This window comes from Phacochoerus africanus, chromosome 13 (genome assembly GCF_016906955.1).
Source record: "Phacochoerus africanus isolate WHEZ1 chromosome 13, ROS_Pafr_v1, whole genome shotgun sequence".
NCBI classification, from domain to species: Eukaryota; Metazoa; Chordata; class Mammalia; order Artiodactyla; family Suidae; genus Phacochoerus; species Phacochoerus africanus.
This window is the reverse complement of record NC_062556.1, coordinates 78,038,355-78,059,889: the sequence shown is the minus strand read 5'-3', so window position 1 is coordinate 78,059,889 and position 21,535 is coordinate 78,038,355. Positions and strand designations below refer to the sequence as shown.

The following is a 21,535-nucleotide window of genomic DNA, read 5'->3' as shown; positions in this document are numbered from 1 at the left end:
CCCCTCACATGAACCCCCCCACGCGCGCTCACACACATGCATACGCACCCCCCACGCCTGCTCACACACACGCACTCCCACCCCCCCACGTGCGCACACATTCGCACCCCCCATACACACACACGTATCCCCCATGCACACATACCATGCACACACATGTACGTGCACCCCCCCACACGCATACCCCCCCCACAGTCTCCTTGTTGCAAAATCAGAAACTTCACACACCGAAAGCTAAGGTGCGGCTGATTCATTAAAATTTACAAAACGCTTATTTAATGAATTATTCATCAATCCTTGGCAGAAGCACCTACTGGAAAAACGTACTCAGGACGATGACTCCCAGCCTCCTACAGGGACTCGGGAGGGAGACCAGGCGTCCCTCCTGGGCCCATGTCTTTGTTCTCAGACCCCTGACCCTCCCCCAGCCGGGCAGGTAGGGGAGGCCACCCAGGGAAGGCACACGGAGCCCAGGCACCCCGTCTGTCCAGCCCTGCGTCCATGGGCGCCCAGGGCACCTCCCCCCCCCCCCCCCCCCCCCGCTCCGCTGGGCACAGCACCGCCCCTTCCCCCCCCCGCCCCCCATGTCCCTCTCTAGAACAAAGGAGCGGCCCCGGGTGAGCTGGGGACTGAGCTCCAGGGAGGAGGACAGGGATGGGAGCGAGGACAGGACAGGGAAGGAAGGGGAGACGCCCGCATGCCCACCCGGGAGGCTTCCTTTCGCGCCCAGCCCGCAGCCCAGGTCCCTTGTCCCCCCAAGGTCCCCTCCCCCTCGAGCACCATCCCCCGCCGGCTGGCGCACCTGTGTGGGTCTTCAGAAGCAGCCACAGCGCGGAGAGGTCCCGCGCCAGCAGGGAGAGGAGGCTTAAGGTCATGCTGTCGCCCGCGGCCGCGTCAGGAGGCGGCGACCTGCCTCCCGGAACGCCGGTGCTGGGCGCACAAAGGGAGGCGGCCGGGCCCCATGTCTGCGCCGCCCGCCCAGAGCGCGAGGGTCGCGCTCCCCGCTCTCCCCGGGGCCTCGGCTTCGCCCCGAGGCCACAGCCGCGGCCGGTTCGCCGCGGGACGGGGTGGCGGGGCTCCCGCGGCGGCGCTCCCTCCCGCGGCCGCCCTCCCAGCCCCCGCGGGCCCTGCGCAGCGCGTCTCCACTAAGCCGGTGGCGGCGGGCGGGGAGGGTGCACGGCTGCCTGGACCCGGCGGCGCTGCCCGGAGGCCCTTCCCGCGGGGCTGCGTGCGCTGTGCTGGGTGCCGGCAGGTCCTTGACAGCCAGACCTCGGAGCGCCGCCCCCGGGGGGCAAGAACAAGGAAAATGTGACAAGGGGGCGTGGCCACGGGCGAGGGGGTCCCGGGGGACCTCATTAAAATGCAGGGTTTGGTTCTGGGGGGACTCCAAGGACGCCAGGCTGCTCTCCCGGGAAGGACCCGAGGGGCGGGTCCAGCCAGGAGCCGACCGTGGGCTGGGCCAGGGCTGGCCAGCGACTGAGCGCTGGATGGGCGGCCGCGAACACGGCCTGTCCTCTCCATCCCGGGAACATGTCGCGGACGTGCTCGCACCCAGCCTGGGCCCCAGCCGCGAACTCGAGTGGAGGCCGTGGAGCTTGCGGCTCAGGCCGGGGATGCGGGTCCCTGTGGCGGCTGACGCGCCGCATCCACACGCCCGTGGTCTGTCACGCAGCTCCGGGTCTGACCCGGTCTTTGCTGGACGGCTCCCGCGTCTCCCTGGCTCCTCTGCGGCCTCCCGCTGACGTGAGCACGCGAATCCCACAGGCACAGCCCTTGTGCCGTCACCCCGGGAACACCGGGCGGATCGGGTGCTCACGCCCGACGCTCACACCACGGGCAGGTCCCGTCCTGAGCACAGCCTCCAGAGTCACCCTCGGGGCGGCTGTGGTCCGACCCCTCGGACCCACAGGCCACACGGCCAAGGCTGGCCCTCCTGCCCCAGGAGCTCCAGGAACACCTCGGGCCTCTAGCCTGCTGGTGGACGCCTGCTGAGGGAGTGACCAACAGCCCAAGAGGGGATCGTTCAGAGACCCGACTCGCTTTCACCAGGAGCGCGTGGTTTTCACCAAGGACGCGGCAGAGGGAGGGCACGGAAGCCGCCCCCTGCCCCCCTCTTTCCATGCCCCGTGCCTGTGCCGCCGCAGTCTCTCTGAGGCCAAGACCGCGTGTCTCTTGGGCAGTCACACCACATGCAGGCTCTGTTCTCAGGAGGCGACAGCAGCCACATGGCCGCTGAGACTGAGGCCAGGGCCACCTACTGGAGCAGGGGACGGCGTGGCGGGTCTCTGCCGGGGAAGCTCGCTCACATCCTGAGTCTGGAGGGGCTGCCACATTCGCCTGGCGCTCCTGGCCACCTGCCCAGGGGACGTGCCCGCAGCAACTCAGGCTGGGGCAGGAAGGGCCACAGGTCCACCTGGGCGGCTCTCTAGGGCCTGGGGTCTCTGCTCCCGTGCCTGCGTACCCACTGGTTCCCCACGTGGCCCTGGGCCACAGCCTCCACCCCAGACCGGGGCTGCCTCCCCCTCGCAGCCCACCGGGGTTTTCTCACTGCGCTGACAGTTCCAGGACCATGCGTTCCGATCCCTGGTTTTCACGTCCACCCGGTGCTGTGCTCTGGAAAGTGGGCCACGCACGGGGCGGGGGGTTCGAAGAGCAAGGGGACGAAGGGGCCGACGGCTGCTCTGGGGATGGCTCTGTAGCCAGTGCCCTGGAGAGCCTGCCGGACACACGGCACTGGGGCGGCTGAGCCGGAGCCCAGAGTGGAGCCCAGACACACCCGACACGGGGCTCTTAGGCTGGTGGGCAGCTCGCTGCAAGGGGTGAGGGGTTTGTAACATCAGCCCTGATCAGCTGATGGTCAGTTGGTCACTTGCCTCGAAAACGGGCCAAGTCCCAGACCTCATCACACCTCCCCTCGGCAGATGCACCGTGGAGCCAGCTCAGGCCCCCAAGCTCGCCCCAGACTCGCGCCCCAAGCATGGAGCCAGGGCTGGGCCAGGATGTATTCGCTTCAGCGTCCTTGAGGTGTCAGGTCAGGCGATTCTGCAGATGTTCAAACCTTTTGACCTTCAGAAAGGGTAATTTTATACGGCCTCACCCAGCAGTACAGGCACGCACGCAACCAGTGCAAGAAGAAGCAAGAAGCCGCAGCAGGAGAGACAGCAGGGAAGGGAGGATGCGGGCCCTGCGGTCCTGCAGGAACCTGGGAGCTGCCGACCATGGGCCCAGGCAGACACGGGCCTTGCAGGGTGGCCGGTGAGTGCAGAAAGGGCCTCTGAAGGCACCATCCTACACCGCTGGTGGGAAGGTAGTCCCATTCCTGGGCCTCCATCCGGAGAAAACTATAGTTGGAGAAAGACGCCTGCACCCCTGGGTTCACTGCGGCACTACTCACAACAGTCAAGACAAGGAAACAACCCAGATGTCCATCGACAGAGGACTGGATTAGGTAGATGTGGTACATATACACAATGGAATACTACTCAGCCATGAAAAAGAACAAAATAATGCCATTTGCTGCAACATGGATGGAACCAGAGACTCTCATACTAAGTGAAGTGAGTCTGATAGAGAACAAATACCATACGACATCACTTATATGTGAAATTTAAATATGACACAGGAGTTCCTACTGCGGTGCAGTGGGTTAGGAATCTAACTACAGACGCTCGGGTTGCTATGGAGGTGCGGGTTTGATCCCTGTTCAGCCGCAGTGGGTTAAGGGATCTGATGTAGCTGCAGCTGCAGCTCGTATTCAATCCCGGTCCCGGGAACTTCCATGTGCCTCGGGTGCGGCCATAAAAATTTTTTTTGAATGACACAACTGAACTTACCTATGAAACGGAAACAGACTCAGATGTGGCGAACAGCCTTGGTTCCAGGGGTGAGGGTAGCAGAGGGACAGACTGGGAGCTTGGGATCAGCAAAGGCAACCTGGTTTACGTGGGACGGATAAAGGACAAGGTCCTGCGTCCAGCACAGGGAGCTGGAGTCAACACCCTGGGATGAGCCTCCCTGGAAGAGAACGTGGACGGGAACATGCGCTCTGCTCCGCGGCGGAAACGAACGCAGCACCGGAAACCAACTATGCTTCCATCCAAAACAGAAAGAAAGAAACGGCTTCTGGCCTGAAGGCTGTTTGCCCAAGAGGAGGGCAGGCCTCTGCCCCCAGGAGCTGGCGCACAGGGAGGCCCAGGGTCCCTGTGACCCGCAGGGGCTTCCTTAGCTAGAGTCGCCGCTGTGATGGGTGTGTTGGCTCGAGAAAGTGCATCTAGGTCACACGATGCTGAGGACACAGCGTGCTCAGCACCGTGCGAGCCAGACGGTGGGCCCGGCCGCACCCCGGCTGCACCTGCCTTCCCCAGCTGGTCCTGGACAAGCGCAGGCCCCGGCAACAGGCCCTCGTTGTCAGGGAGGCGAGAGGCGCTGGCCAAGGCATCCGACAGGCTCCTTGCGGGCGAAACTGCATTCCCTCGAACCCTAGAGAAATACCTGTAGAACCTTCTAGTAGGCTCCAGATCCCGGGCCATGCAGAGAGCAGGACCAAGGCACCAAGCTCTCCAGCCACAACCATAGGCGACAGAGTGGGAGGGGCTGGCCCTGACGCACAGGTGCGCCTTGTTTGCTGAGGCCTCCCTCCCCACCTGGCCCTCTCCCATCGTCATGGCAACAGGGAGACAGGTGTCCCTGCTCAGCAAACCTCGGGCGGCAGGGAAGTTGGGCACAGCGGTCCTCCCCACGCCTGCTGGCCACCAGCCCCTGCCTGTCCTCACCGTCCCCTCCCCGTCCCATGTTCTGTCACTGCCCCCTCCCCATCCCATATTCTGTCACCGTCCCCTCCCTGTCCCCCTCCCAAATCCTCCCCGTCCTCTCTGTCTCCTCCCCCTCCCCTCCATGTTCTGTCACCATCCCCTCCCCCCCCCCGCCCCTGAGGCTCCGCCCTATTTCTTGGGTCCTGCACCCCGTCCGCTCGGCTCTCCTCAGCTGACCACACCATCCCTGCCCCCAAGGTCAACCTGTGGTCACAGGACAAGAAGCAGCTTTTCGGGGTGACGGGAGGCCCTGAGGAGCTGACCCGGCACGGGGGGGTCCCTCCCGGCTGGACACCACTGCCCATCCCTCCCGGGCTTCCACACCAGCTCCAGCCACAAAACAGTGTGACCCCAGCAAGGCATGCTGGAGCCCTGTCCTTGGGCCACGTGCCACTAACCCCGGGACTCGAAGGGAGGCTGGGCGGCCACCAAGCGAGGGCTCGTGGGCAGCTGGGCCCCGGGGAAGCAGTCAGCTCATGGGGGCACCACGCTTCCCTGTACCCAGCGAGCGGGTCTGTGGCTGCCCACTAGAGTCTTAAACTAGTGCTCGTGGAAGACACCCCCTCCTGCCCACCCCCAGGTCCCAGGTCCCAGGTCCCAGGTCCCGGCTCGGGGTCTATGGGTCCCGCCCGATCCCAGGCCCCACGCAGCCCCTCCCTCTGGATCCTGTTACCCACCCTGAGGCTTCCCCGATGCCCCTGGTTTGGTCTGGAGCCTGGACTACAGTCTCCTGTGAAGGCGGGTGGGTCCGCCCACCCCCACGAGCGCCCCCCACGCCGGCGCTCAGCCCTGTCCAAGTACTTCGGACCCTGGGAGGACGTCTCTTCCTCGTCCTCAACCCAAGGCGCCCTCTGGGCCAGAGTTGAGAGCCAGCCGAAGATGAAGGGGATGTGGGCACATGGTCATGGCACGTGCCAGGAGGGCAGCCACCAGGCTGTGGCCCGGGTCACATGGCCCCTTGGGTGAAGGGTGCAGGCTCACGGCTGCTTCGGCCGCTCCCTCCGCACCCTGGGTTCCCCCGCCTGCCTGCCTGCCCGCGGCCAGGAGCTCCAGACGGAGGCGCCTGGCTGGCCCTGAGCCCGCACACCTCAGACACGTGCTTCCTGTGACGTGGGGGTCACAGAGGCTGCGGACGTGCGCTGGATACGGGCTCCGACCGACCCCGGTCTGTGGGTTCTAGCGCCAAGGCAATCGGGAGGTCTGACCGCCTCTCGTGGGAAGGACTGGTTTCTGCCGGGTGCACGTAGTCATGGGCAGCCCCAGATGGGACACGTGAAATCAGGGGCCAAACGTAGCCCCAGAGCAACAAAGACCCAACCACCTGCCACCCTGCAGTCCGGCACCGCTACGGCAGTGCCGTGAGCCCAGGACGGGGCCCAGCTGGACCACAGCCCCTTAGCCAGGGTAGCCGCTTCTCTCCAGTGTCCCTCAGACGTGACTTCGACCCGATTCCGGTGCCTGATCACTGTCCAGGGCTGCACCCCCAGTCCCTCGTCCCTCAGGGCCGCCCAGCCGCCTTCCCTCTGGACACCACTGGACAGGAATTTTCCTGCACTTCCATGCCCTGCGCTCCAGCTAGTTTAGTGCATCTGCTGACCCCGTCAGGCAGGGACAGCCCAGCCGTTTCGGGGTGGCCTGTCGGGGGTCACACAGGGCTGTGCTCCAGGCCCGCTCTCTATGCTGACTTGGCTGGTATCTCCTGCTGCACAGCGACTGTGCAGAAAGTCCCACCACAGGTGCCCTAACGCTCTCCGTGCTGGCCTCAGGGACCAGGGGCGGAAAGAGGGCAGTCACAGGGAGGCCCGCGGGGGCCACACGGAGGGAGGGCAGCCCGAGGGGCTCAGGACCCCCTCCCACAGCTCAGGAAACAGGGGAACCGCCCGCAGGGCCATGAGCAGGGCTGAGCAGCCCAGCCACCTCCAGGAGCGAAACAGGAAGAATCTCTTGCCGGGTTGGAAAAACAGACACCATCGCTGCCTCCCGGGGCGGGGCCCATCACTCCCCGCCTCCACCCGGGCGGGGACAATGCTCTGATTGTTCTACACAAGCTGTGACCTGGACAGAAATGGCCCGTCCTTCTAGATCCACAGCTCTGTGTCACAAACCTGATCAGTCCACGCTGCGTGAGGGCAGGTGCAGGGCAGAGAGCAAACACAGCTGGGCCTTGGGTTAAATGAGAGCCACCTGAGCCAGGATGGGCGGGGACGCTGGGCTGGTCACACCTGGTTCAGGGACGCCCTGGGGTGCAGGGCTCAGAGGGCCACTCTGCCCCCAGAGGAAAGGCAGCAGCACCCCACCCGCCCACACCTGGGGGCAGAGGGGCTCTGGCTGGGGAGTTTGGGACTGGGTACAGAAGTGACACGCTTTTCTGGGCTGGACAGTGTTCTCGGGATGCTGGACTCTAAATCCGACCCCTGAACTGGTCTGTCCTCTTGACCAAGCTGTTGGGACAAGGAGATGTGCCCTCTGGGGCTCACAACCCACACGCTCACAGGATGGCAGGGCCCCGGGCGAGGAGGAACCAGGGTGTGGGGTGGGGACCGCCTGAGCCCGGGCGGGTGTGTCTGAACTTCCTGGGGGTGGTGGGCGGGAAGTGGCGGCTCAGATCCCAGGCAGGGGGCCCGTCTGACTGGTGCCAAGACGTGGAAAGGCACTGGCTGGTGGGCGGGGGCGTGGGGAACGTGGGGCGGGCGCCAGATCCGGACGCGAGGGTCCGGGGGTAGGTAGGTCTGCGATGGGGGCACGGGGAAAACTGCGGGAGGAGCTGGATGTGTCGGTGGGGGACCCTCAGCTGGGATGTCATTACTCGGCCACCGGGAACCCGGGAAACGGTTCGATCGGCAGCCCGGCACAGCGGGTTAAAGAAAACTCCACTTATGTTGCTAAACTCTGAAGGAAACATATGCTTTGTTTTATTTACTTCTATTTTACACGCTGTGCCTGCAGCATTTGTAAGGTCTCAGGCCAGGGGTTGGATCGGAGCTGCGGCTTCAGCCCACACCACAGCCAGGGCCACGGCAAGGCTGGATCCTTAACCCATGGAGCAAGACCAGGGATGGAACCGACATCCTCACAGAGACAACATCAGGTCCTTAACCCTCCGAGCCACAGCGAGAGCTCCTGAACATGGTTTAGGGCACAGAACCTGACTAAAACATCCTTGGGGGCTTGGGCCAGCCTGAGCTCCGCGGGGACGCGGGGTCACTGTGGGGCAGGAGGAGGGCTGGGACCGGGAGGGGCAGAGACCTCATGGGAGGGGTGCCTCCTGCTGAGCCACATCCAGCTCGGGTGAGTGGCAGGACCCGAGCGAGGCGCCCACTTGCCCCACAGCCCCTCCAGCTCAGGAGCAGCTGGCATGGGCAGCTGGGGTCACTCCGTGGGGGCAAGTGCCTGGCACCAGGGCCCTCCCAAGGCTCTGTGGCACACACAGAGCCAGCCTGCAGGACACACCTGCCAGGCTCTAAGTCAAGGCCCCAGCGCCGAGGCACAGGTGACACTCCCGCTGCTTTTCCTTCCTGCTCTTTGGTAGGTTTCGGGCATGCGTCTTTAGGGCACAGACCCACCCCACACCCTGTCCCTAACAACCTTTTCTGCCCCCTTGTCACCTTAGGAAGAACGGTGGACGTGGCAGGCAAAGCATCTGAAAAGCACCCCACCCACACCCCACACCCCACACCCTGTGCAGAGCAGCCCCACCCGCAGAGCAAACAGCCCGGCCTGCCAGGTGTCCTCCGAGCCCGTGAACAGATGCGGCAGCAGCGCCAGCAGGAGTCGCGGTGTGGACCCCAGACACACAGGCACACCTCCTGGGAAGCTCTGGCCTCGCTTCACACCCCCGCAGCCCCCCCAGACACAGACTCCTGGGAGCCGCCACCTCTGCCACTTCCGCGCCTGCTGGGGGACGCGGGACCGCCTGACAGAGGTCCCCTTGGCGCCCCTGCCCTGCCAGCCCATGCCCTCCCCACGCGCCCATGCCCACCTCCACGCCTCGGCAGCAGCTCTGAGCCCCTGGCCGCTGCTCTGGGCCCACCTGCCGCCAGCAGGGCCGCGTCCAACCACCTCGGGGCCGCCTGGTTTCAGGGCAGAGCTGAGCTTTCCGAGACTCAGGGCTCAACCCCAAGGCCCCGGAGGTTGAGTTTCACTTCCCTGTGGCCACTCTGACTCCGTTCTCAGTCACCAGTTGAGTATTTTTAGCTGAGGACACCCGTTCTGTGGGTGCTGCCGTCCCGTGGACAGCAGTCCCGAGGGAGCAGGAGGAGGAGGCGGACATTAAACAAAAGAGGGAAAAGAATCCAAACGGGAGCTGCTGCCTGGATGAACCTCAGGCCAGGAGCCTCAGGGGCACCTGGGCTGCGTCTGGGGCAGTGCCCACCCCGCCCCGCGGCCACGGCGGCCACCCCTCCACACGAACAGCTCGGAGTTTCCACCTGGATGAGACGCAAGCGGAGACCCTGCGGCGCCCCCAGGCCCAGGCCCCTCCCATGGCAGCCCGTCCATCACCCCGTCCCCGCCCCCGCGGTGGCCGTCCTCCAGGGAACCAGGGCTGCGGCCCAGGGAGGTGTCCGGACAGAACCACACACCAGGTCAGCTCACCCGGTGCCGTGGTGACTAGAAGTTCGGTTTGATATGAGAACCGTTCTCGATGCTGTGACCTTCACACCTCACACTTGGGGCCGAGGGGCCACCCTTGGCTGCGCCCCGACTGTGCAGGACAAATGATGCTGCTTCTGACAACGACTGCCCGACTCGCCTGTGAAGTGGGCACCCTGACGCCAGGCTCACAAAAGCAAAGCTCTAAGTGCCATGAGATTCAGAGCCAGGGCCAATGGCGACAGGCCTGGCTGGGACCAGTCCCGGTCACAGTGGCCCAGTGTGCTCCCCACAGAGGGGACAGACTCAGCCCAGGGCAGCAGCATCCCTGCCCCTCGCCACCTCACAGACAGGAGACCCAAGGCCGGCGGTGGACCAGGTCCTGCCAGGACAGCCCAGGAGGGTTCACGGGACTTGCAGCCGCCAGGAGGGTGACCCCAAAGCAGCTTTGTCACCGAATCACCCTTGGACGTACGAGACAGCTGAAGTTCCAATGAGTCACCGGCTGTGCCACTGTCACGGGATTGTCAGTGCCACAGAGCTGATGGCTCTGCTCTGCACTTTGGGGGCCTCCGCCGTCCAGCCCCCTGGAGGGTGTCGGGCTGCAGCTCTGACAGGCGCGGTGCTGGCTGTCCCAGGCTCAGTCAGAGGAGCCGACACAGCCATGCAGGGACAGCGGGTGAGAGGCTCACACAGTGTTAAACGCCAAGGGGAGGCAGATGACTCGGGACCACGGGGCCGCCCTCCCCGGTCAACCCAGGACACCCAGGAGCACCATGTTCACGCCGCACAGCGGCTACCTCGCCACCTGCCCGTCCCAATACGCCGCCGCCAGTGACCCCGGAGGACTCACCCTCGGCGACAGACAGCAGCCAGGAGCACCACTCGCAATAAATGTAGTAGCTTTTCATCTCCGCCACGGAGATCCAGGCAGCTGCCCGTCTCCCATGGACGGAGCTGCTCCCCGCGGCCATCGGCCTCCAGCCGCTGAACTTGGCTCCTAAAACCCGCCTGGGCCCGTGGGGTTTACTTTCACTTCACCCCGGACCCGGACAAAGCATCGTGGGCAGTGACACTCCCATGGCCAGCGCCCGTCACCCCACCCCGCGCGTTTACACACGGGCAGGGCGGCCCGGCCCGGCCTCGGGTCCAGGCACCAGGGCCCCTCTGCGGGTGAGGCCTCCTGTGCTTTTTCTGGGGGGCGGGGAGTGGTGGGAGGTCGACGCGGCTCACGCTCCAGGCCGCCCGGAGGCGCTGGCAACGTTAATCAGATGGCACTGACCGCCAGCAGCAGCGCGCCGCTGCCTCGTCCCGTCTGCTGGAGCCAGGAACAAACAGGCGGAGGCCGTGTTTGCTCAAGGAGGGTGAGCGAGGGGCACACGGGGGCCAGGTTCCTTTCCCCCTCCCGTCCCCTCCAGACGTCCCCTCCAGGCTGTGCTGTGAAGCCTCGGCCCCACCTGGAGACCCTCCGGGGCCCAAGGGGAGCCCCTCAGCCAGGGCTCAGAGGTCACGGGGCAGAGTCTGCAGACCCCAACCAGCAGATGCCCAGCAAGACTCCCCGAGGCGCTGGAGTCCAAGCTGCTCAGACCACGGGGCCTGGGGGTCGGGGGCGGGGGCAGAGCCCCAGGGCTCCTCGGAGCCCAGAACCCACAGACGCCTGAGCCCCGCCTGATGTCCTCCTCGGGTCTGGGGGCATTGGGGAGCTTGGGGCAGTCAGAGCAGTGACTTCCATCGAGTTGCCTGAAATTTAAAATAATAAAAATACGAAGCATCCCCAGACACCCTCAGACTGTGGAGCGCCTTACCCAGAGGGCTCCACGCGGCCCGGAACGAGACGCCACCAGGCAGCCCTCTCCTCCCAAGGCGCTTTATCCGCAAGGGCACCTCTCTGTCCAGGACGCCACCAGCTCGGCCGAGCTCCAAGAGCCAAGCAGAACAGCCACAGGGAGGGCAAGGGTGCCCCCACTTTCTGTTACTCCCAAAAAGATGGTGCCCAGGAGGGCGACGCGCCCACTGTGGGAGAGACCCAAAGGACCCAGGGCCGGCGTCGACTCTTCCCGAAGCTGGGCTCGCTCCCAGCCACTCTGAGAAGACCCTGGCTGCCCACTTCTGGCCTCGGCACAGACACAGGTCCCAGGGCCACGGGAACGGCAGCCCTGCGCCCTGAGACCTGGTGTCCCCAGCAGGTCCAGCTAAGCAAGGGTGGTGGTGCGCTAGGAACGGCGGGCCAGGTCTTCACACTGGGCTCTCCTGGAACAGGTGGCAGAGCCCGAGCAGATGCTGGAACCACGCGGTTGCCTCAGGCTCTGAAAGGGCCTCACTGAAACTCAGGGCTGATTTCAATGTTCTTTTCCAAAAGAAAAGAAACAGTCCGAAGGCATCACCCGCTGTGTCCTGGTGCTTCTGGGCCAGACAGCTGAGCGGCTGCTTTCCTCCAGAAATACCCTTTTTTTTTTCCTGCGTGTGATCTTGTGCTCAAACAGTTCCCTCTTTTTCATCAGCTGCCAGGAAGCTCCAAGGGAAACTCTGTGTCCGCTTGCAGCAAATCCGCTCGCTCACCTGCGTGTCTCAAGTGTATTTATCTGCTTTTTATTCATCTACTTAGTCTTTTTTTTTTGTCTTTTTGCCTTTTCTAAGGCCGCTCCCTCGGCACGTGGAGGTTCCCAGGCTAGGGGTCTAATCGGAGCTGTAGCCGCCGGCCTACACCAGAGCCACAGCAACGCGGGATCTGAGCCGCATCTGCAACTTACACCACAGCTCACGGCAACGCTGGATCCTTTAACCTGCTGAGCGAGGCCAGGGACCGAGCCCACAACCTCATGGTTCCTAGTCGGATTCGTTAACCACTGCGCCACGACGGGAACTCCTCTACTTAGTCTTTTTAGGACAGCACCCGCAGCATAGGGAAGTTGCCAGGCTAGGGGTCCAATTGGCGCTATAGCCGCCGGCCTCCACCAGAGCCACAGCAATGCGGGATCCGAACCACATCTACCCCCTAGACCACAGCTCACAGCAACGCTGGACCCTCAACCCAGCGAGGTCAGGGATCGAACCGCATCCTCGTGGATCCTAGTCGGATTCGTTACCGCTGAGCCACCATGGGAACTCCCGTTTATCCGGCTTTTTAAACGTCAGTTCCACTTCTGTATAAAACTGTCCCTGATAACCAGAAACACGTTCCAACAAAGACCCTCAGTTCTGAGTCCTGCGGCTGGTCTTCCTGCCCTGCCGAGACCCAGTCCCAAACGCCCCAAAGCAGGGCCCCCCACACACACTGGAGGCAGCAGGAAGGTCCCCTCGGCGGGCAAAGAAAACCTCGGCCTCACAGCCGCGCTTCTCCCTGGGCCCTCACCTGCTGAGGGAAGTCTGGGAACAGACCCGAACCATCCATGCTCACCCACAGGAAAGTGGTGGGAGGTCTGTCCGCAGGGACGCAGAGGCCAGCCTGACCTAGGAACGATGGGGCGAGGAAGGAACCAGGACAAACTCCTGGGCAGGAAGGAAAGCTGCAGAGGGATGCTTCTGGAGCAGGAAAAAGTGAGGTAGAGGAAACCTAGCCTGGAAATGCGGGGACAGAGCAGGGAGGGGGGACAGAGCAGGGAGGTGGGGGACAGAGCAGGAGGTGGGGGACAGAGCAGGAGGTGGGGTACATGGAACCACACTGACCAAGGCCACATACGTCACAAAGAACTTAACTCCCAGCATCCACCCCGGATCCTGCTGACCAACGGGCAGAGCACAGAACGAAGGCGTCTGCCAGGCGCGTGAGGACTCGAGAAGCTGCTCTGGTCACGCGCCATCCCCACCCCCGTCTCTGCAGCCCCCGCTCAGCGAGAGGATGCTTTGGGTCCCATTTGGCAGTAAGGGGACAGCCCTGGAGCCCTAGATGCCCTGCCCTGCACACACTGCTGAGGAGTGGGGGGTAGGATCAGGCCCTGGCCTCGCCCCCGTCCCCCAAGAGGCCTCGAGGCCTCAGGATAGTTCAGTCCTTCCAGGATCAGGGGTCCTGGATGCCACCCTAACACCCAGAGCACAGACCCCCAAGGCCGGGGCGTGTCCGGTCAGGTAACTGGGGGACAGCGGGCTTGGGAGGGGGACGCCAGAGGCAGGAGGCGGGGTCACACGCAGCCCTGTGACAGCCCCTCATGCTGAGTTAGGGCAGCAGCCTGTGTACCTGGTGCAGGGCCTGGAGTCCTGAGTGCTGACCCAGAACCACAGTCACAGAGCCAGCAGCGTGCGGCTGAGCCGCCCCCGGGCACCGGCCACGCGCATCCTCTCAGGTGCTAACCACCAGCTCCGACCTGTCATTTCTGACGTCCCGCACGCAGCACACACAGATGTCTATCCAGAGAACAGAGTCCGCCCTGGCACCCTGACGTGTCCCCTGCGTGGCTGCGGTCAGAGCCGGCTGTGGCCCCACATCAGCAGGTCCCTGCTTCCAGGTCCCCGCAGGAGGGGCGGCTCCTAGGCCGAAGGAGCAGAAGAGAGACAGGCCCCGAGGAGGCCCTGCTCCAGTGAAGGCAATTCCTAAAATCTTGCATTTCCTTCACTGCTTCCCCCACCCCTGGTCACCGCTGTCCCTGCAGAGTGCAGGGCGCTCAGGTCAGGAGACAAGGTCAATGCCGTGAGACCGCAGGCCAGCCTCAGAGCGCGGCGTTTCTATCCCAACCTTTCTTACGTCCTGTGAGCGGCAAGCAGTTTTTGGCGAATGAAATATACAGGGAGGTGTCTGCCTGCCAAGGGACACCAGGTGCCTGTCCCCACACCCCACAGAGTGCCACCCCGTCCTGGCTCACCCGGCTGTGGGCCCCTCGAGGCCTCCCGGCGCCACCAGTGCCGCAGTGGGGGCAACAGGCAGAGCCACCGTTGGGGGGGCCCTGGAGATGCTCCCCTCTTGGCCATCACGTCGTCTTCCCACCAGGACGGGCAGCAGAGGCTCTGGGTCTTCAGGACAGGCTCGCGCAACAGCCACACCCGATCTGAGGGCACGAGCAGGGATCCGCTGGGAGTTGAGACCCGGGCAGATTCTGGACACGTGGGGCGGGGCCCCGGGCGCTGGCTGCAAGCCGGGTGGGCACACGGCTTCTGACGACCCCGAGTGGACTGTCCGGGCCACAGTCCCCGTAACGGCCAGCACCCACGGGCCACTCGGGAGGCAGAGGAATCCACCTCCTGCCACCTGCACACCGCAGAGGCCGCTGCAGCCCTCGCCCGCCTGGCACCCTCACAGGACTCAGCACAGGAGAAGCCGGCTGTGTGTCAGACAACGGCCCCTGTGTGGCGAGGGCCTGGCCCATCGATTCACGAATCCTGGGCGTTTCCTTCCTTAGCGGGGGCTTTGCACCCCCGGCCTTGGGGACTCTGCGAGCCAAACACACCTTCCAAGCTCAGGAAGCCTTGCGTTCCAGAGAACAACCGCAGGCGGGAGGCCCAGCTCCCTGGAAATAAACTGGGAAGTTCCGGCTATTAGTCTTGCCTGCTGTCCAGCTCGGAGAGGAAACGGAGATGCTGCCTGGCTTGGCGAGCGACACTTTGCACCGAGAGGCTGAGCCCGCCTCGCGCCCACAGCTGCAGGCAGGTGCGCCCAGGACGGTCCCGGGGCTGCATCTCCTCCACGACAGCCGGGAGCCCTTGCGTCGCAAGGGCTCACAGGCAGCTGCCCGGCAGTTCAGCTCACGCCCATTAAGTCGTGCAACACGGGGGCATCTGGCGGATGAAGTGCCGCGTCGCATGCTGAGAGCCCCCCGATGGCCCACGGTGCGGCACGAGGATGCCTGTTTGCCCCCCTCCTGAGAGCGTCCGGGACCAGACCCAAGCCTGAGCAGGGCTGCCCGCACTCTCGCTTCTCTCCCCTTCGTGCCGGCTTCCACGACGGGCTGTCCCAGCCCACAATCCGGAGGAAACAGATGGCGCCTTTGATGTGGTGTCCGGGACGCGGGCTCCTTCCCGAGACCAGGGCGCGGCGCCTTGGGAACAGCCACGTGGAAACGGGAGCCCTACGAAGCCACGGAAGCAGCCACCACGGGGGACCGGAATCGGCCAGGAGCCGTGGGCCTGGCTGTCCCCGCCTGGGCATGTAGTGCTCCCGACCCTGGGAGCCGCCGTGGGGGCTGGTGAGTCAGGATGTGCAGGCAGTTGTGATGCGAGGGGCTGGGGGTCATTAGTTTCTCCTAAAATATCTAAACGCTGCGCAGTGTTACTGATTAAAACTTTGTCCAGGGAGTTCCTGCTGTGGCTAAGCAGTTAATGAACCCGACTAGCATCCATGAGGACGCGGGTTCGATCCCTGGCCTCGGTCAGTGGGTTAAGGATCTGGCGTTGCCGTGAGCTGTCGTGTAGGTCACAGATGCAGCTCAGATCCTGTGTTGCTGCGGCCACGGCGTAGGCCGGTGGGTACAGCTCTGTCTGATTCGACCCCATGTGCCGGGCGTGTGGCCCTAAAAAGGCAAAAAATAAAATAAAACAGAAACCTTGCTCAGAAGCTGGCTCGGCACGAGGGCCCCCCTCGCAGTCTGCGGGTCCCCGTCCGGGCCAGGGAGCTAAAGGCCCCTCGGGAACAGGACCAACGTCCCTGGACCCAGGGAGCTCTGCGCACAGTGTGGCCTCGCGTTATTTTAGAAATTCCTGTCGGTAGACAGCGTGGGTTCCGGCAGGAAGAGCCTCAGCCAACCGTGCCAGGCAGGGAGTCACTCAGGGCAGGTCTGGAGCCAAGTGGGGAGCTGAAATCCCACCCCTTTGGGGCGATGTGACCGGGAGCAGCAGTGGCAGCAGCAGCAGCGGTGAAGCTTCGGGCCGCGCTCAAAACGCAGGCGCAAGAAGCGCGCCCCTCTCTTCCCAGGGCCTCGGCCAGCGAGCACGCCTCCCCCACACGGCCCAGCCCGCTGAGCTCCCACTTCGGCCTTTCCTGCTGTGTCCTCCACCTGGTGCCTGGTGCCCTGCAGCTGTACGTGGGTGACCCGTTCTCCCAGGTAGGGTCTCCATGTCTGGTGAGCCCTGAGGTCCACAGGCAGCCACACACTGGACGTGCCCCCCACCTCGTGCCCAGCCTGGTCCCAGCCCCCCTGGCCTGGTCCCAGCCCCCCTCCCCGGGCACTGCCTCAGCCACCGCCTTGTGGCCCTAGCAGGTGACGCTCCCGAGGCAGCCACAGGGCCCGTCACAGGGCCCGCCCCTCCGTCTGTCCGTGTTTAGCAGGGGCGTCACGTAGCGACGCCTTGTGTCCTTCCCAGTGACGTGTCTCCCCTCTAACGAGGGGAGCGCCGGGAGCTGGACGATTGATGGAGAGGAAATCTAAAACTCCGAGGCTCCTGCAATGCAAGCATTCAGCCACCCGTGGAGAAACAGGCCTTTCTAGAGTCTGGAACTGGTTACTCTTAAAAACGAGCTGAGTGATGAGCTTGGCCGCTTTAAATAAATGCTACAGTACAACCAGCTGACCAGTCGTGACAACGTCTGGCACCCTCGCCCCGGTCGTACGACTTTAGAAATCTCTTGAAACACACATGACGGGCGACGAGGTCCCTTCTAGGCTGTGTTTGTGATACCCTTTCCAAGACAGACTGGGACGTGGCTGGGCCCAGCTCTGTGCGAGGCTTTTCCCCGGGCTGGGGGCAGGCGTGCAGCCCGCCAAGTGCTCAGGCGGAGCTGGCACGGGACGCGGGGGTCGTGTCGGGGGACCGTGTCCCGTGAAGCTTCCGGATCCAGGCAGAACCTCCTCGTGCTGACCCCGCCTGGGCTCTGCTGTCCGAGCCCCAGGGTGTGAGTGAGGAAGGCGGCCACGGGAGGGAGGGACGCCGTCGACCCGCCGACCCGCAGCGCGAGGCTCAGACGGGAGAGGGGCGCAGACGTCAGGCCTTTGGGAAGCCGCGGGGGCAGGACGCTGTGAAACTGATGCGCGGCGGACAATTCCCACGTTTCGTTATCATTTAAATATCAAATGGCGTGACCCTTCCCAAAGAGCAGGAGTCTGGCCACGGAACAGGTCTGTCTTTAAAGACAAAGGCTCCTGACCAAAGGGCGTCGCGCTGGCCCTGGTGTGCGGCCCTAAAACCTTGCGCCAAACGTCGTTGATGAACCGCGATCCTGCTTCCTTCCCTCAGGGAATTAAGTGTCACAGCCGCTGGGGTGACGACGAAGATGAGAAACAGGTCGTGCCTTGGGGACCGGACTCCCTTCTGTCCCACGATGAACAATGAAGTAAAGCAGAGCCCGAACGCCTGCCGAAGCCCCAGTGCAGATGCACAAAAGGCGCTTCGTCTCGAAAACCGGAAAGAACAATGGGCTCTTCCGTACTTTCCACTTGAAACCGTCTCGGAAGCCTTCTTCCCAAAGCGGACCCCTCCGTGCTTTGAGCCTTGGGTCTGGGCTGAGAAAGGACGCCTGGCCTGCAAGGCTGGTGCCTGCTCTCCGCGCACCGGCCGAGCCTCAGAGGAGCCCGTCGGGGCCCCTGCCCGGTCCCTCGCTCCCTGGGCCGCACCCTTCCCCTTCCCCTTCCCCTTCCGGAGGAGGCCCAGCTCCCCATCACCGGAGCGTCCGCTGAATAATGCAGTTAGGACGTTAACAGCGGCGTCGAGGTGCCGAGCCCCGAGCCGGGCGCTCCCCAGCGGTGCCTCACGTCACCCGCTCCCCAGGTGGGGGGCAGGTGAGGCCTGCGTGCTGATGGGCTTGGCCTCGGGGCTGGGGCCAGGGTCACCGCGCTGTCATCCTCACCCCCCGGGTAGAAATCCTCACTCCACATGCCACCCGAAGGGCACCCCAGGTGCTGCAGTTTCTCTCCACTTAATTCTAATGGAAGCTACCAGATTTTTTAGGAAACTGGCTGGCAAACATTCTGCAAGATACAACAAGTCTTCTCTGCAGCCAAAGGTGCACAAGAGAAGCGGCCGGGTGATCCTCAGCGGATCAGAAACACCGAAGTGTGAAGGTACCGCCTCCCACAGGACAGATCCCACCGCGGAAAGGCAGGTGTCCCCACTCGGAGACGGCGGTGCTGGGGGACGAGTGGGTCCAGACGGATGCAAGGAGCGCCCAGATGGGGGGGTAACAGGGTGCAGCGAGCCAGGAGGCAGTGCTGCGATGCCTGGGTAAAGCAAGAACCAGCGGACCCCGAGTGACCTGAAAATTACTCTTTCCTGGTGAAACTGTTTGCCAGGCACAGCACCCGCTCCCCAGGTGGAGGAGGCTTGGGAAGATTTCATTGCCAAGTTTACTCGTGGTCGCCGGTTATAACAAAGGAGGAGCTCTCGGGTCGTTTTCTGTGCTTTTCACTGGCCCCAGCATCTGATTCTGGGGAGAATCGTGTTCTGAAGCTGGTGCAGAGGCCGCAGAGCCAGGCCCTCTTGTCGGGAGGCAGGGTCGCGAGCCCCAGGCAGGCCGTCCGGAGACCGGCCATCTGCACGGTGGCGGCAGTGAAAGCGCAGGGCTCCTGGGTGCTCTGGGCGGACTCAGCGCCATGGCCCTGGGGTGGGGACGCAGGGTCCGGGTCGGGGTCCCTGCTCTTAGAGAGATCTCATGCAGTCGAGGGCAAGGTGGCTGTGAAGCCATCAGCAGACACACCAACAACACGCGATGAAAAGCCTCAGGGCTGCGAGGGGAGGTGCGGGGCTGGAGCGGGAGTCAGACCTGAGAGGGAGGAGCAGCAGCAGGAGGGCGCTGACAACAGGACAAGAGGGGCTGGTTCACTGATCTGGCAGCAGCTCACACGACCCACTTGAAGGAACCAGTCCTACATTCTGCTTAAACAAGGGCTACTCAGCCAAGCAAAGCAGAGGCCGCATGTGGCTCATCTCCCCAAATCCGAACCGAGCCGGCCTCTTGGCGGCGCTCGAAGCTCAGAGACCACGTGCGCGGGCCCCATTGCTCTTCGCATGGGTGCCTCTACCAGCAGGGGTTCAGCTGACGCCCACGCAGTGGGACTGGGGTCAGCGAGCCTGTCCCAAAACACTTGGAGCAGGGAAGCAATTCCAGCAGCCCCTGTGGGTCCCAGGAGGGCGCCCCCTCTGGGCAGGGCCTCCTTGCCCTTGCCAGCCGCACCCCAGTGCCTAGCGCTGTGCCCACCAGGCAGGCTGCTTCTGGAGTCTTTGGGAAAATATTCCCTTTTAGTCAAACTCTGCTTCCTATATTCCTCCTTGACTCACTGCTCCTGGCTCTGCCCCCTGGACGCGAGGAGACACCTTCACTCCTCCCGCCTGGCAGCAGCTGACGTGGGCGGGGGGCTCCTTGCAGGTGTAGGACTTTGGCTGCTGCAGGGAGAGGGGAGGGCAGCACGGAGATGCCAACTGCAGGGCATGGGCGCCAAGCAGGGCTCTGGGGGAGGGGTGAGCATGGACGGGCCACGTGGAGGGAGGGAGCCCCCCATCCCAGCCCCCACATGCAGGAGGAGAGGAGCCCCTGGCGGGGAGGGCGCATGTCAGGGAGCAGAGAGGACAAGGGCAGTGCCAGCGTCTGACACAGCGGCTGCATCTAGCTTCCTAGATTGTGGCCAAGTTAGTGTAAAAGAGGAGGTGAGGCCAGATGGGCGGGAAGGAAGACCAGGAGAGTCCGAGTCCCGCGGCTGGACGGCAGCCGGGGGGGGGGGGCATCACCTACTTCCCAAGGCGGACGAGGACGCGTTCCTTCAACGTGCAAAGAGCTGAAAGGGGGTGGTCCTCTCAGGAGGGAGAAAACTTTGAAATAGGATATAGCTTATATTTTCACTGTCTGTTGGCAACCTCATCCTTTCACCTACCCACCCCCCCATCTGTCCACTCGCCCACCCACCTACCCACCCATCCTCATCCCTCCTCTCACCCACCCCTCCGCCATCCATGTATCCACCCTCCGTCCCTCCCTCAAACCCATCCCCCCATCCCTCCATCCACTGAATCCACCCATCCATCCATCCTTGTCCACCCACCCACCCCTCCATCCCTCCCGCTACCCATCCACCATCCACCCACCCACCCCTCCATCCTCCCGTCCATCCTCGTCCACCCGCCCACCCACCCATCCCAGGAGTTAGTATTTCCCTCAAGGTCAATCAGGGGAGAAGGTGACACCAGATTTATAGATTCTTCCACTGAGTGGTTCTCCAAGTTTTGTTCCTGGACCAGCACCTTCCGCTTCATCTGAGAACTTAAAAATGCGAATTCCCAGGCCCTGCCCCCTCCCCTTCCTGGAAGCCGTGATGACCCCCTCCGAGGATACAGGTGCTCTAGCTTGAGGCGCGGCTCTCCTGCCTTTGCGAGTGCTCACTAGACCCGTCAGCCTTTGTCTCTCAAGTATTTCTCGCTCTTTCACCACTTACTGCAAATCTAGGGACAAAACCAAAATTATGAAAATGTTGGCAAAGGAGCCGTACCACGTAGAGGGGGCACCTTGGCCGCTGGAGCGGGCTCCCGGCCTTGTGACTCGAGAGTACAGGGGATTTAAATTCTCAAGGTCAACAGATGCAGAATCACAGACCCCACGGGCAGCGAGCTTTACCCTCCAGAGGCACCTAAGCCAGATCACGCGTGTCCGGGAGGAGTGGGGTCAGCACTGAACCTGAAGCTAAACCCAGGCGGCAGCGCATCCAGACAGCAGACGGAGGTAAGACACTGCTGGCCCGGGGTGGGGCGCAGGGGGGCCAGCTCTGGGCCCTGAAGCAGCCCCGCAAACCCTCAGCTCCGAAGCCCTGCCTGAAGCACGACGCCAACAAGCAGACCCACGTCCTGGTGGTCCCCTGTGGCCGCCAGGCAGAAGCCATTCAGCCCCAGACGAGGCTTCTTCTGAGGAAGGATGCGGATCGGGGATGGGTGGTCTCCGTGGCCTGCACCCCAGCCCCCTAGGAGCCTGAGCGGCCGCCCACGCTCAGCGGGCAGCAGTGTGTGGACACCTCGTGACACACAGCCAGCACCACGGCGCCCAGCCTCCGGAGCTGCCTGAGTGAAAAGCGGGTCTGAGCTGAAGCGGGGAGGAAGCAGTGGTGATGGGAGGAAGCGGGGCGCCTCGCCCCAGCCCAGCCGTGCGTCGGTCCCCTGGATTTCAGAGGCTGGGTGAAATCCTGGCAGACACGTCAGAGGACACGCACGAGGGTTGCCGCTGAGAGCCACACCGTGGTCCACACAGGGCCTGGCCTGCCACGCGATTCGGTGGGTGGCCAGTGCCTTCCTGCCCC

General features: G+C 63.8%; 1 protein-coding gene across 14 annotated transcripts in view; it reads right to left on the bottom strand.

Annotated features, from left to right (window-relative positions):
* The window catches only part of MCF2L (MCF.2 cell line derived transforming sequence like), a 97,548-nt gene that overhangs the window by 51,243 nt on the left and 24,770 nt on the right, over window positions 1-21,535 (bottom strand). For 3 of the 14 annotated variants that reach the window (XM_047756377.1, XM_047756381.1, XM_047756384.1), the window contains exon 1: window positions 803-942. The exons of 8 other annotated variants lie outside the window; for them this stretch is intronic. In XM_047756377.1, the coding sequence (XP_047612333.1) occupies window positions 803-875 (73 nt within the window). In that variant the 5' untranslated portion in view covers window positions 876-942. Of the gene's footprint in view, window positions 1-802; window positions 943-8,790; window positions 9,000-10,254; window positions 10,714-14,197; window positions 14,786-21,535 lie in introns of those variants that run through there. 3 more of the 14 variants (XM_047756373.1, XM_047756372.1, XM_047756380.1) reach the window with 3 other exon arrangements.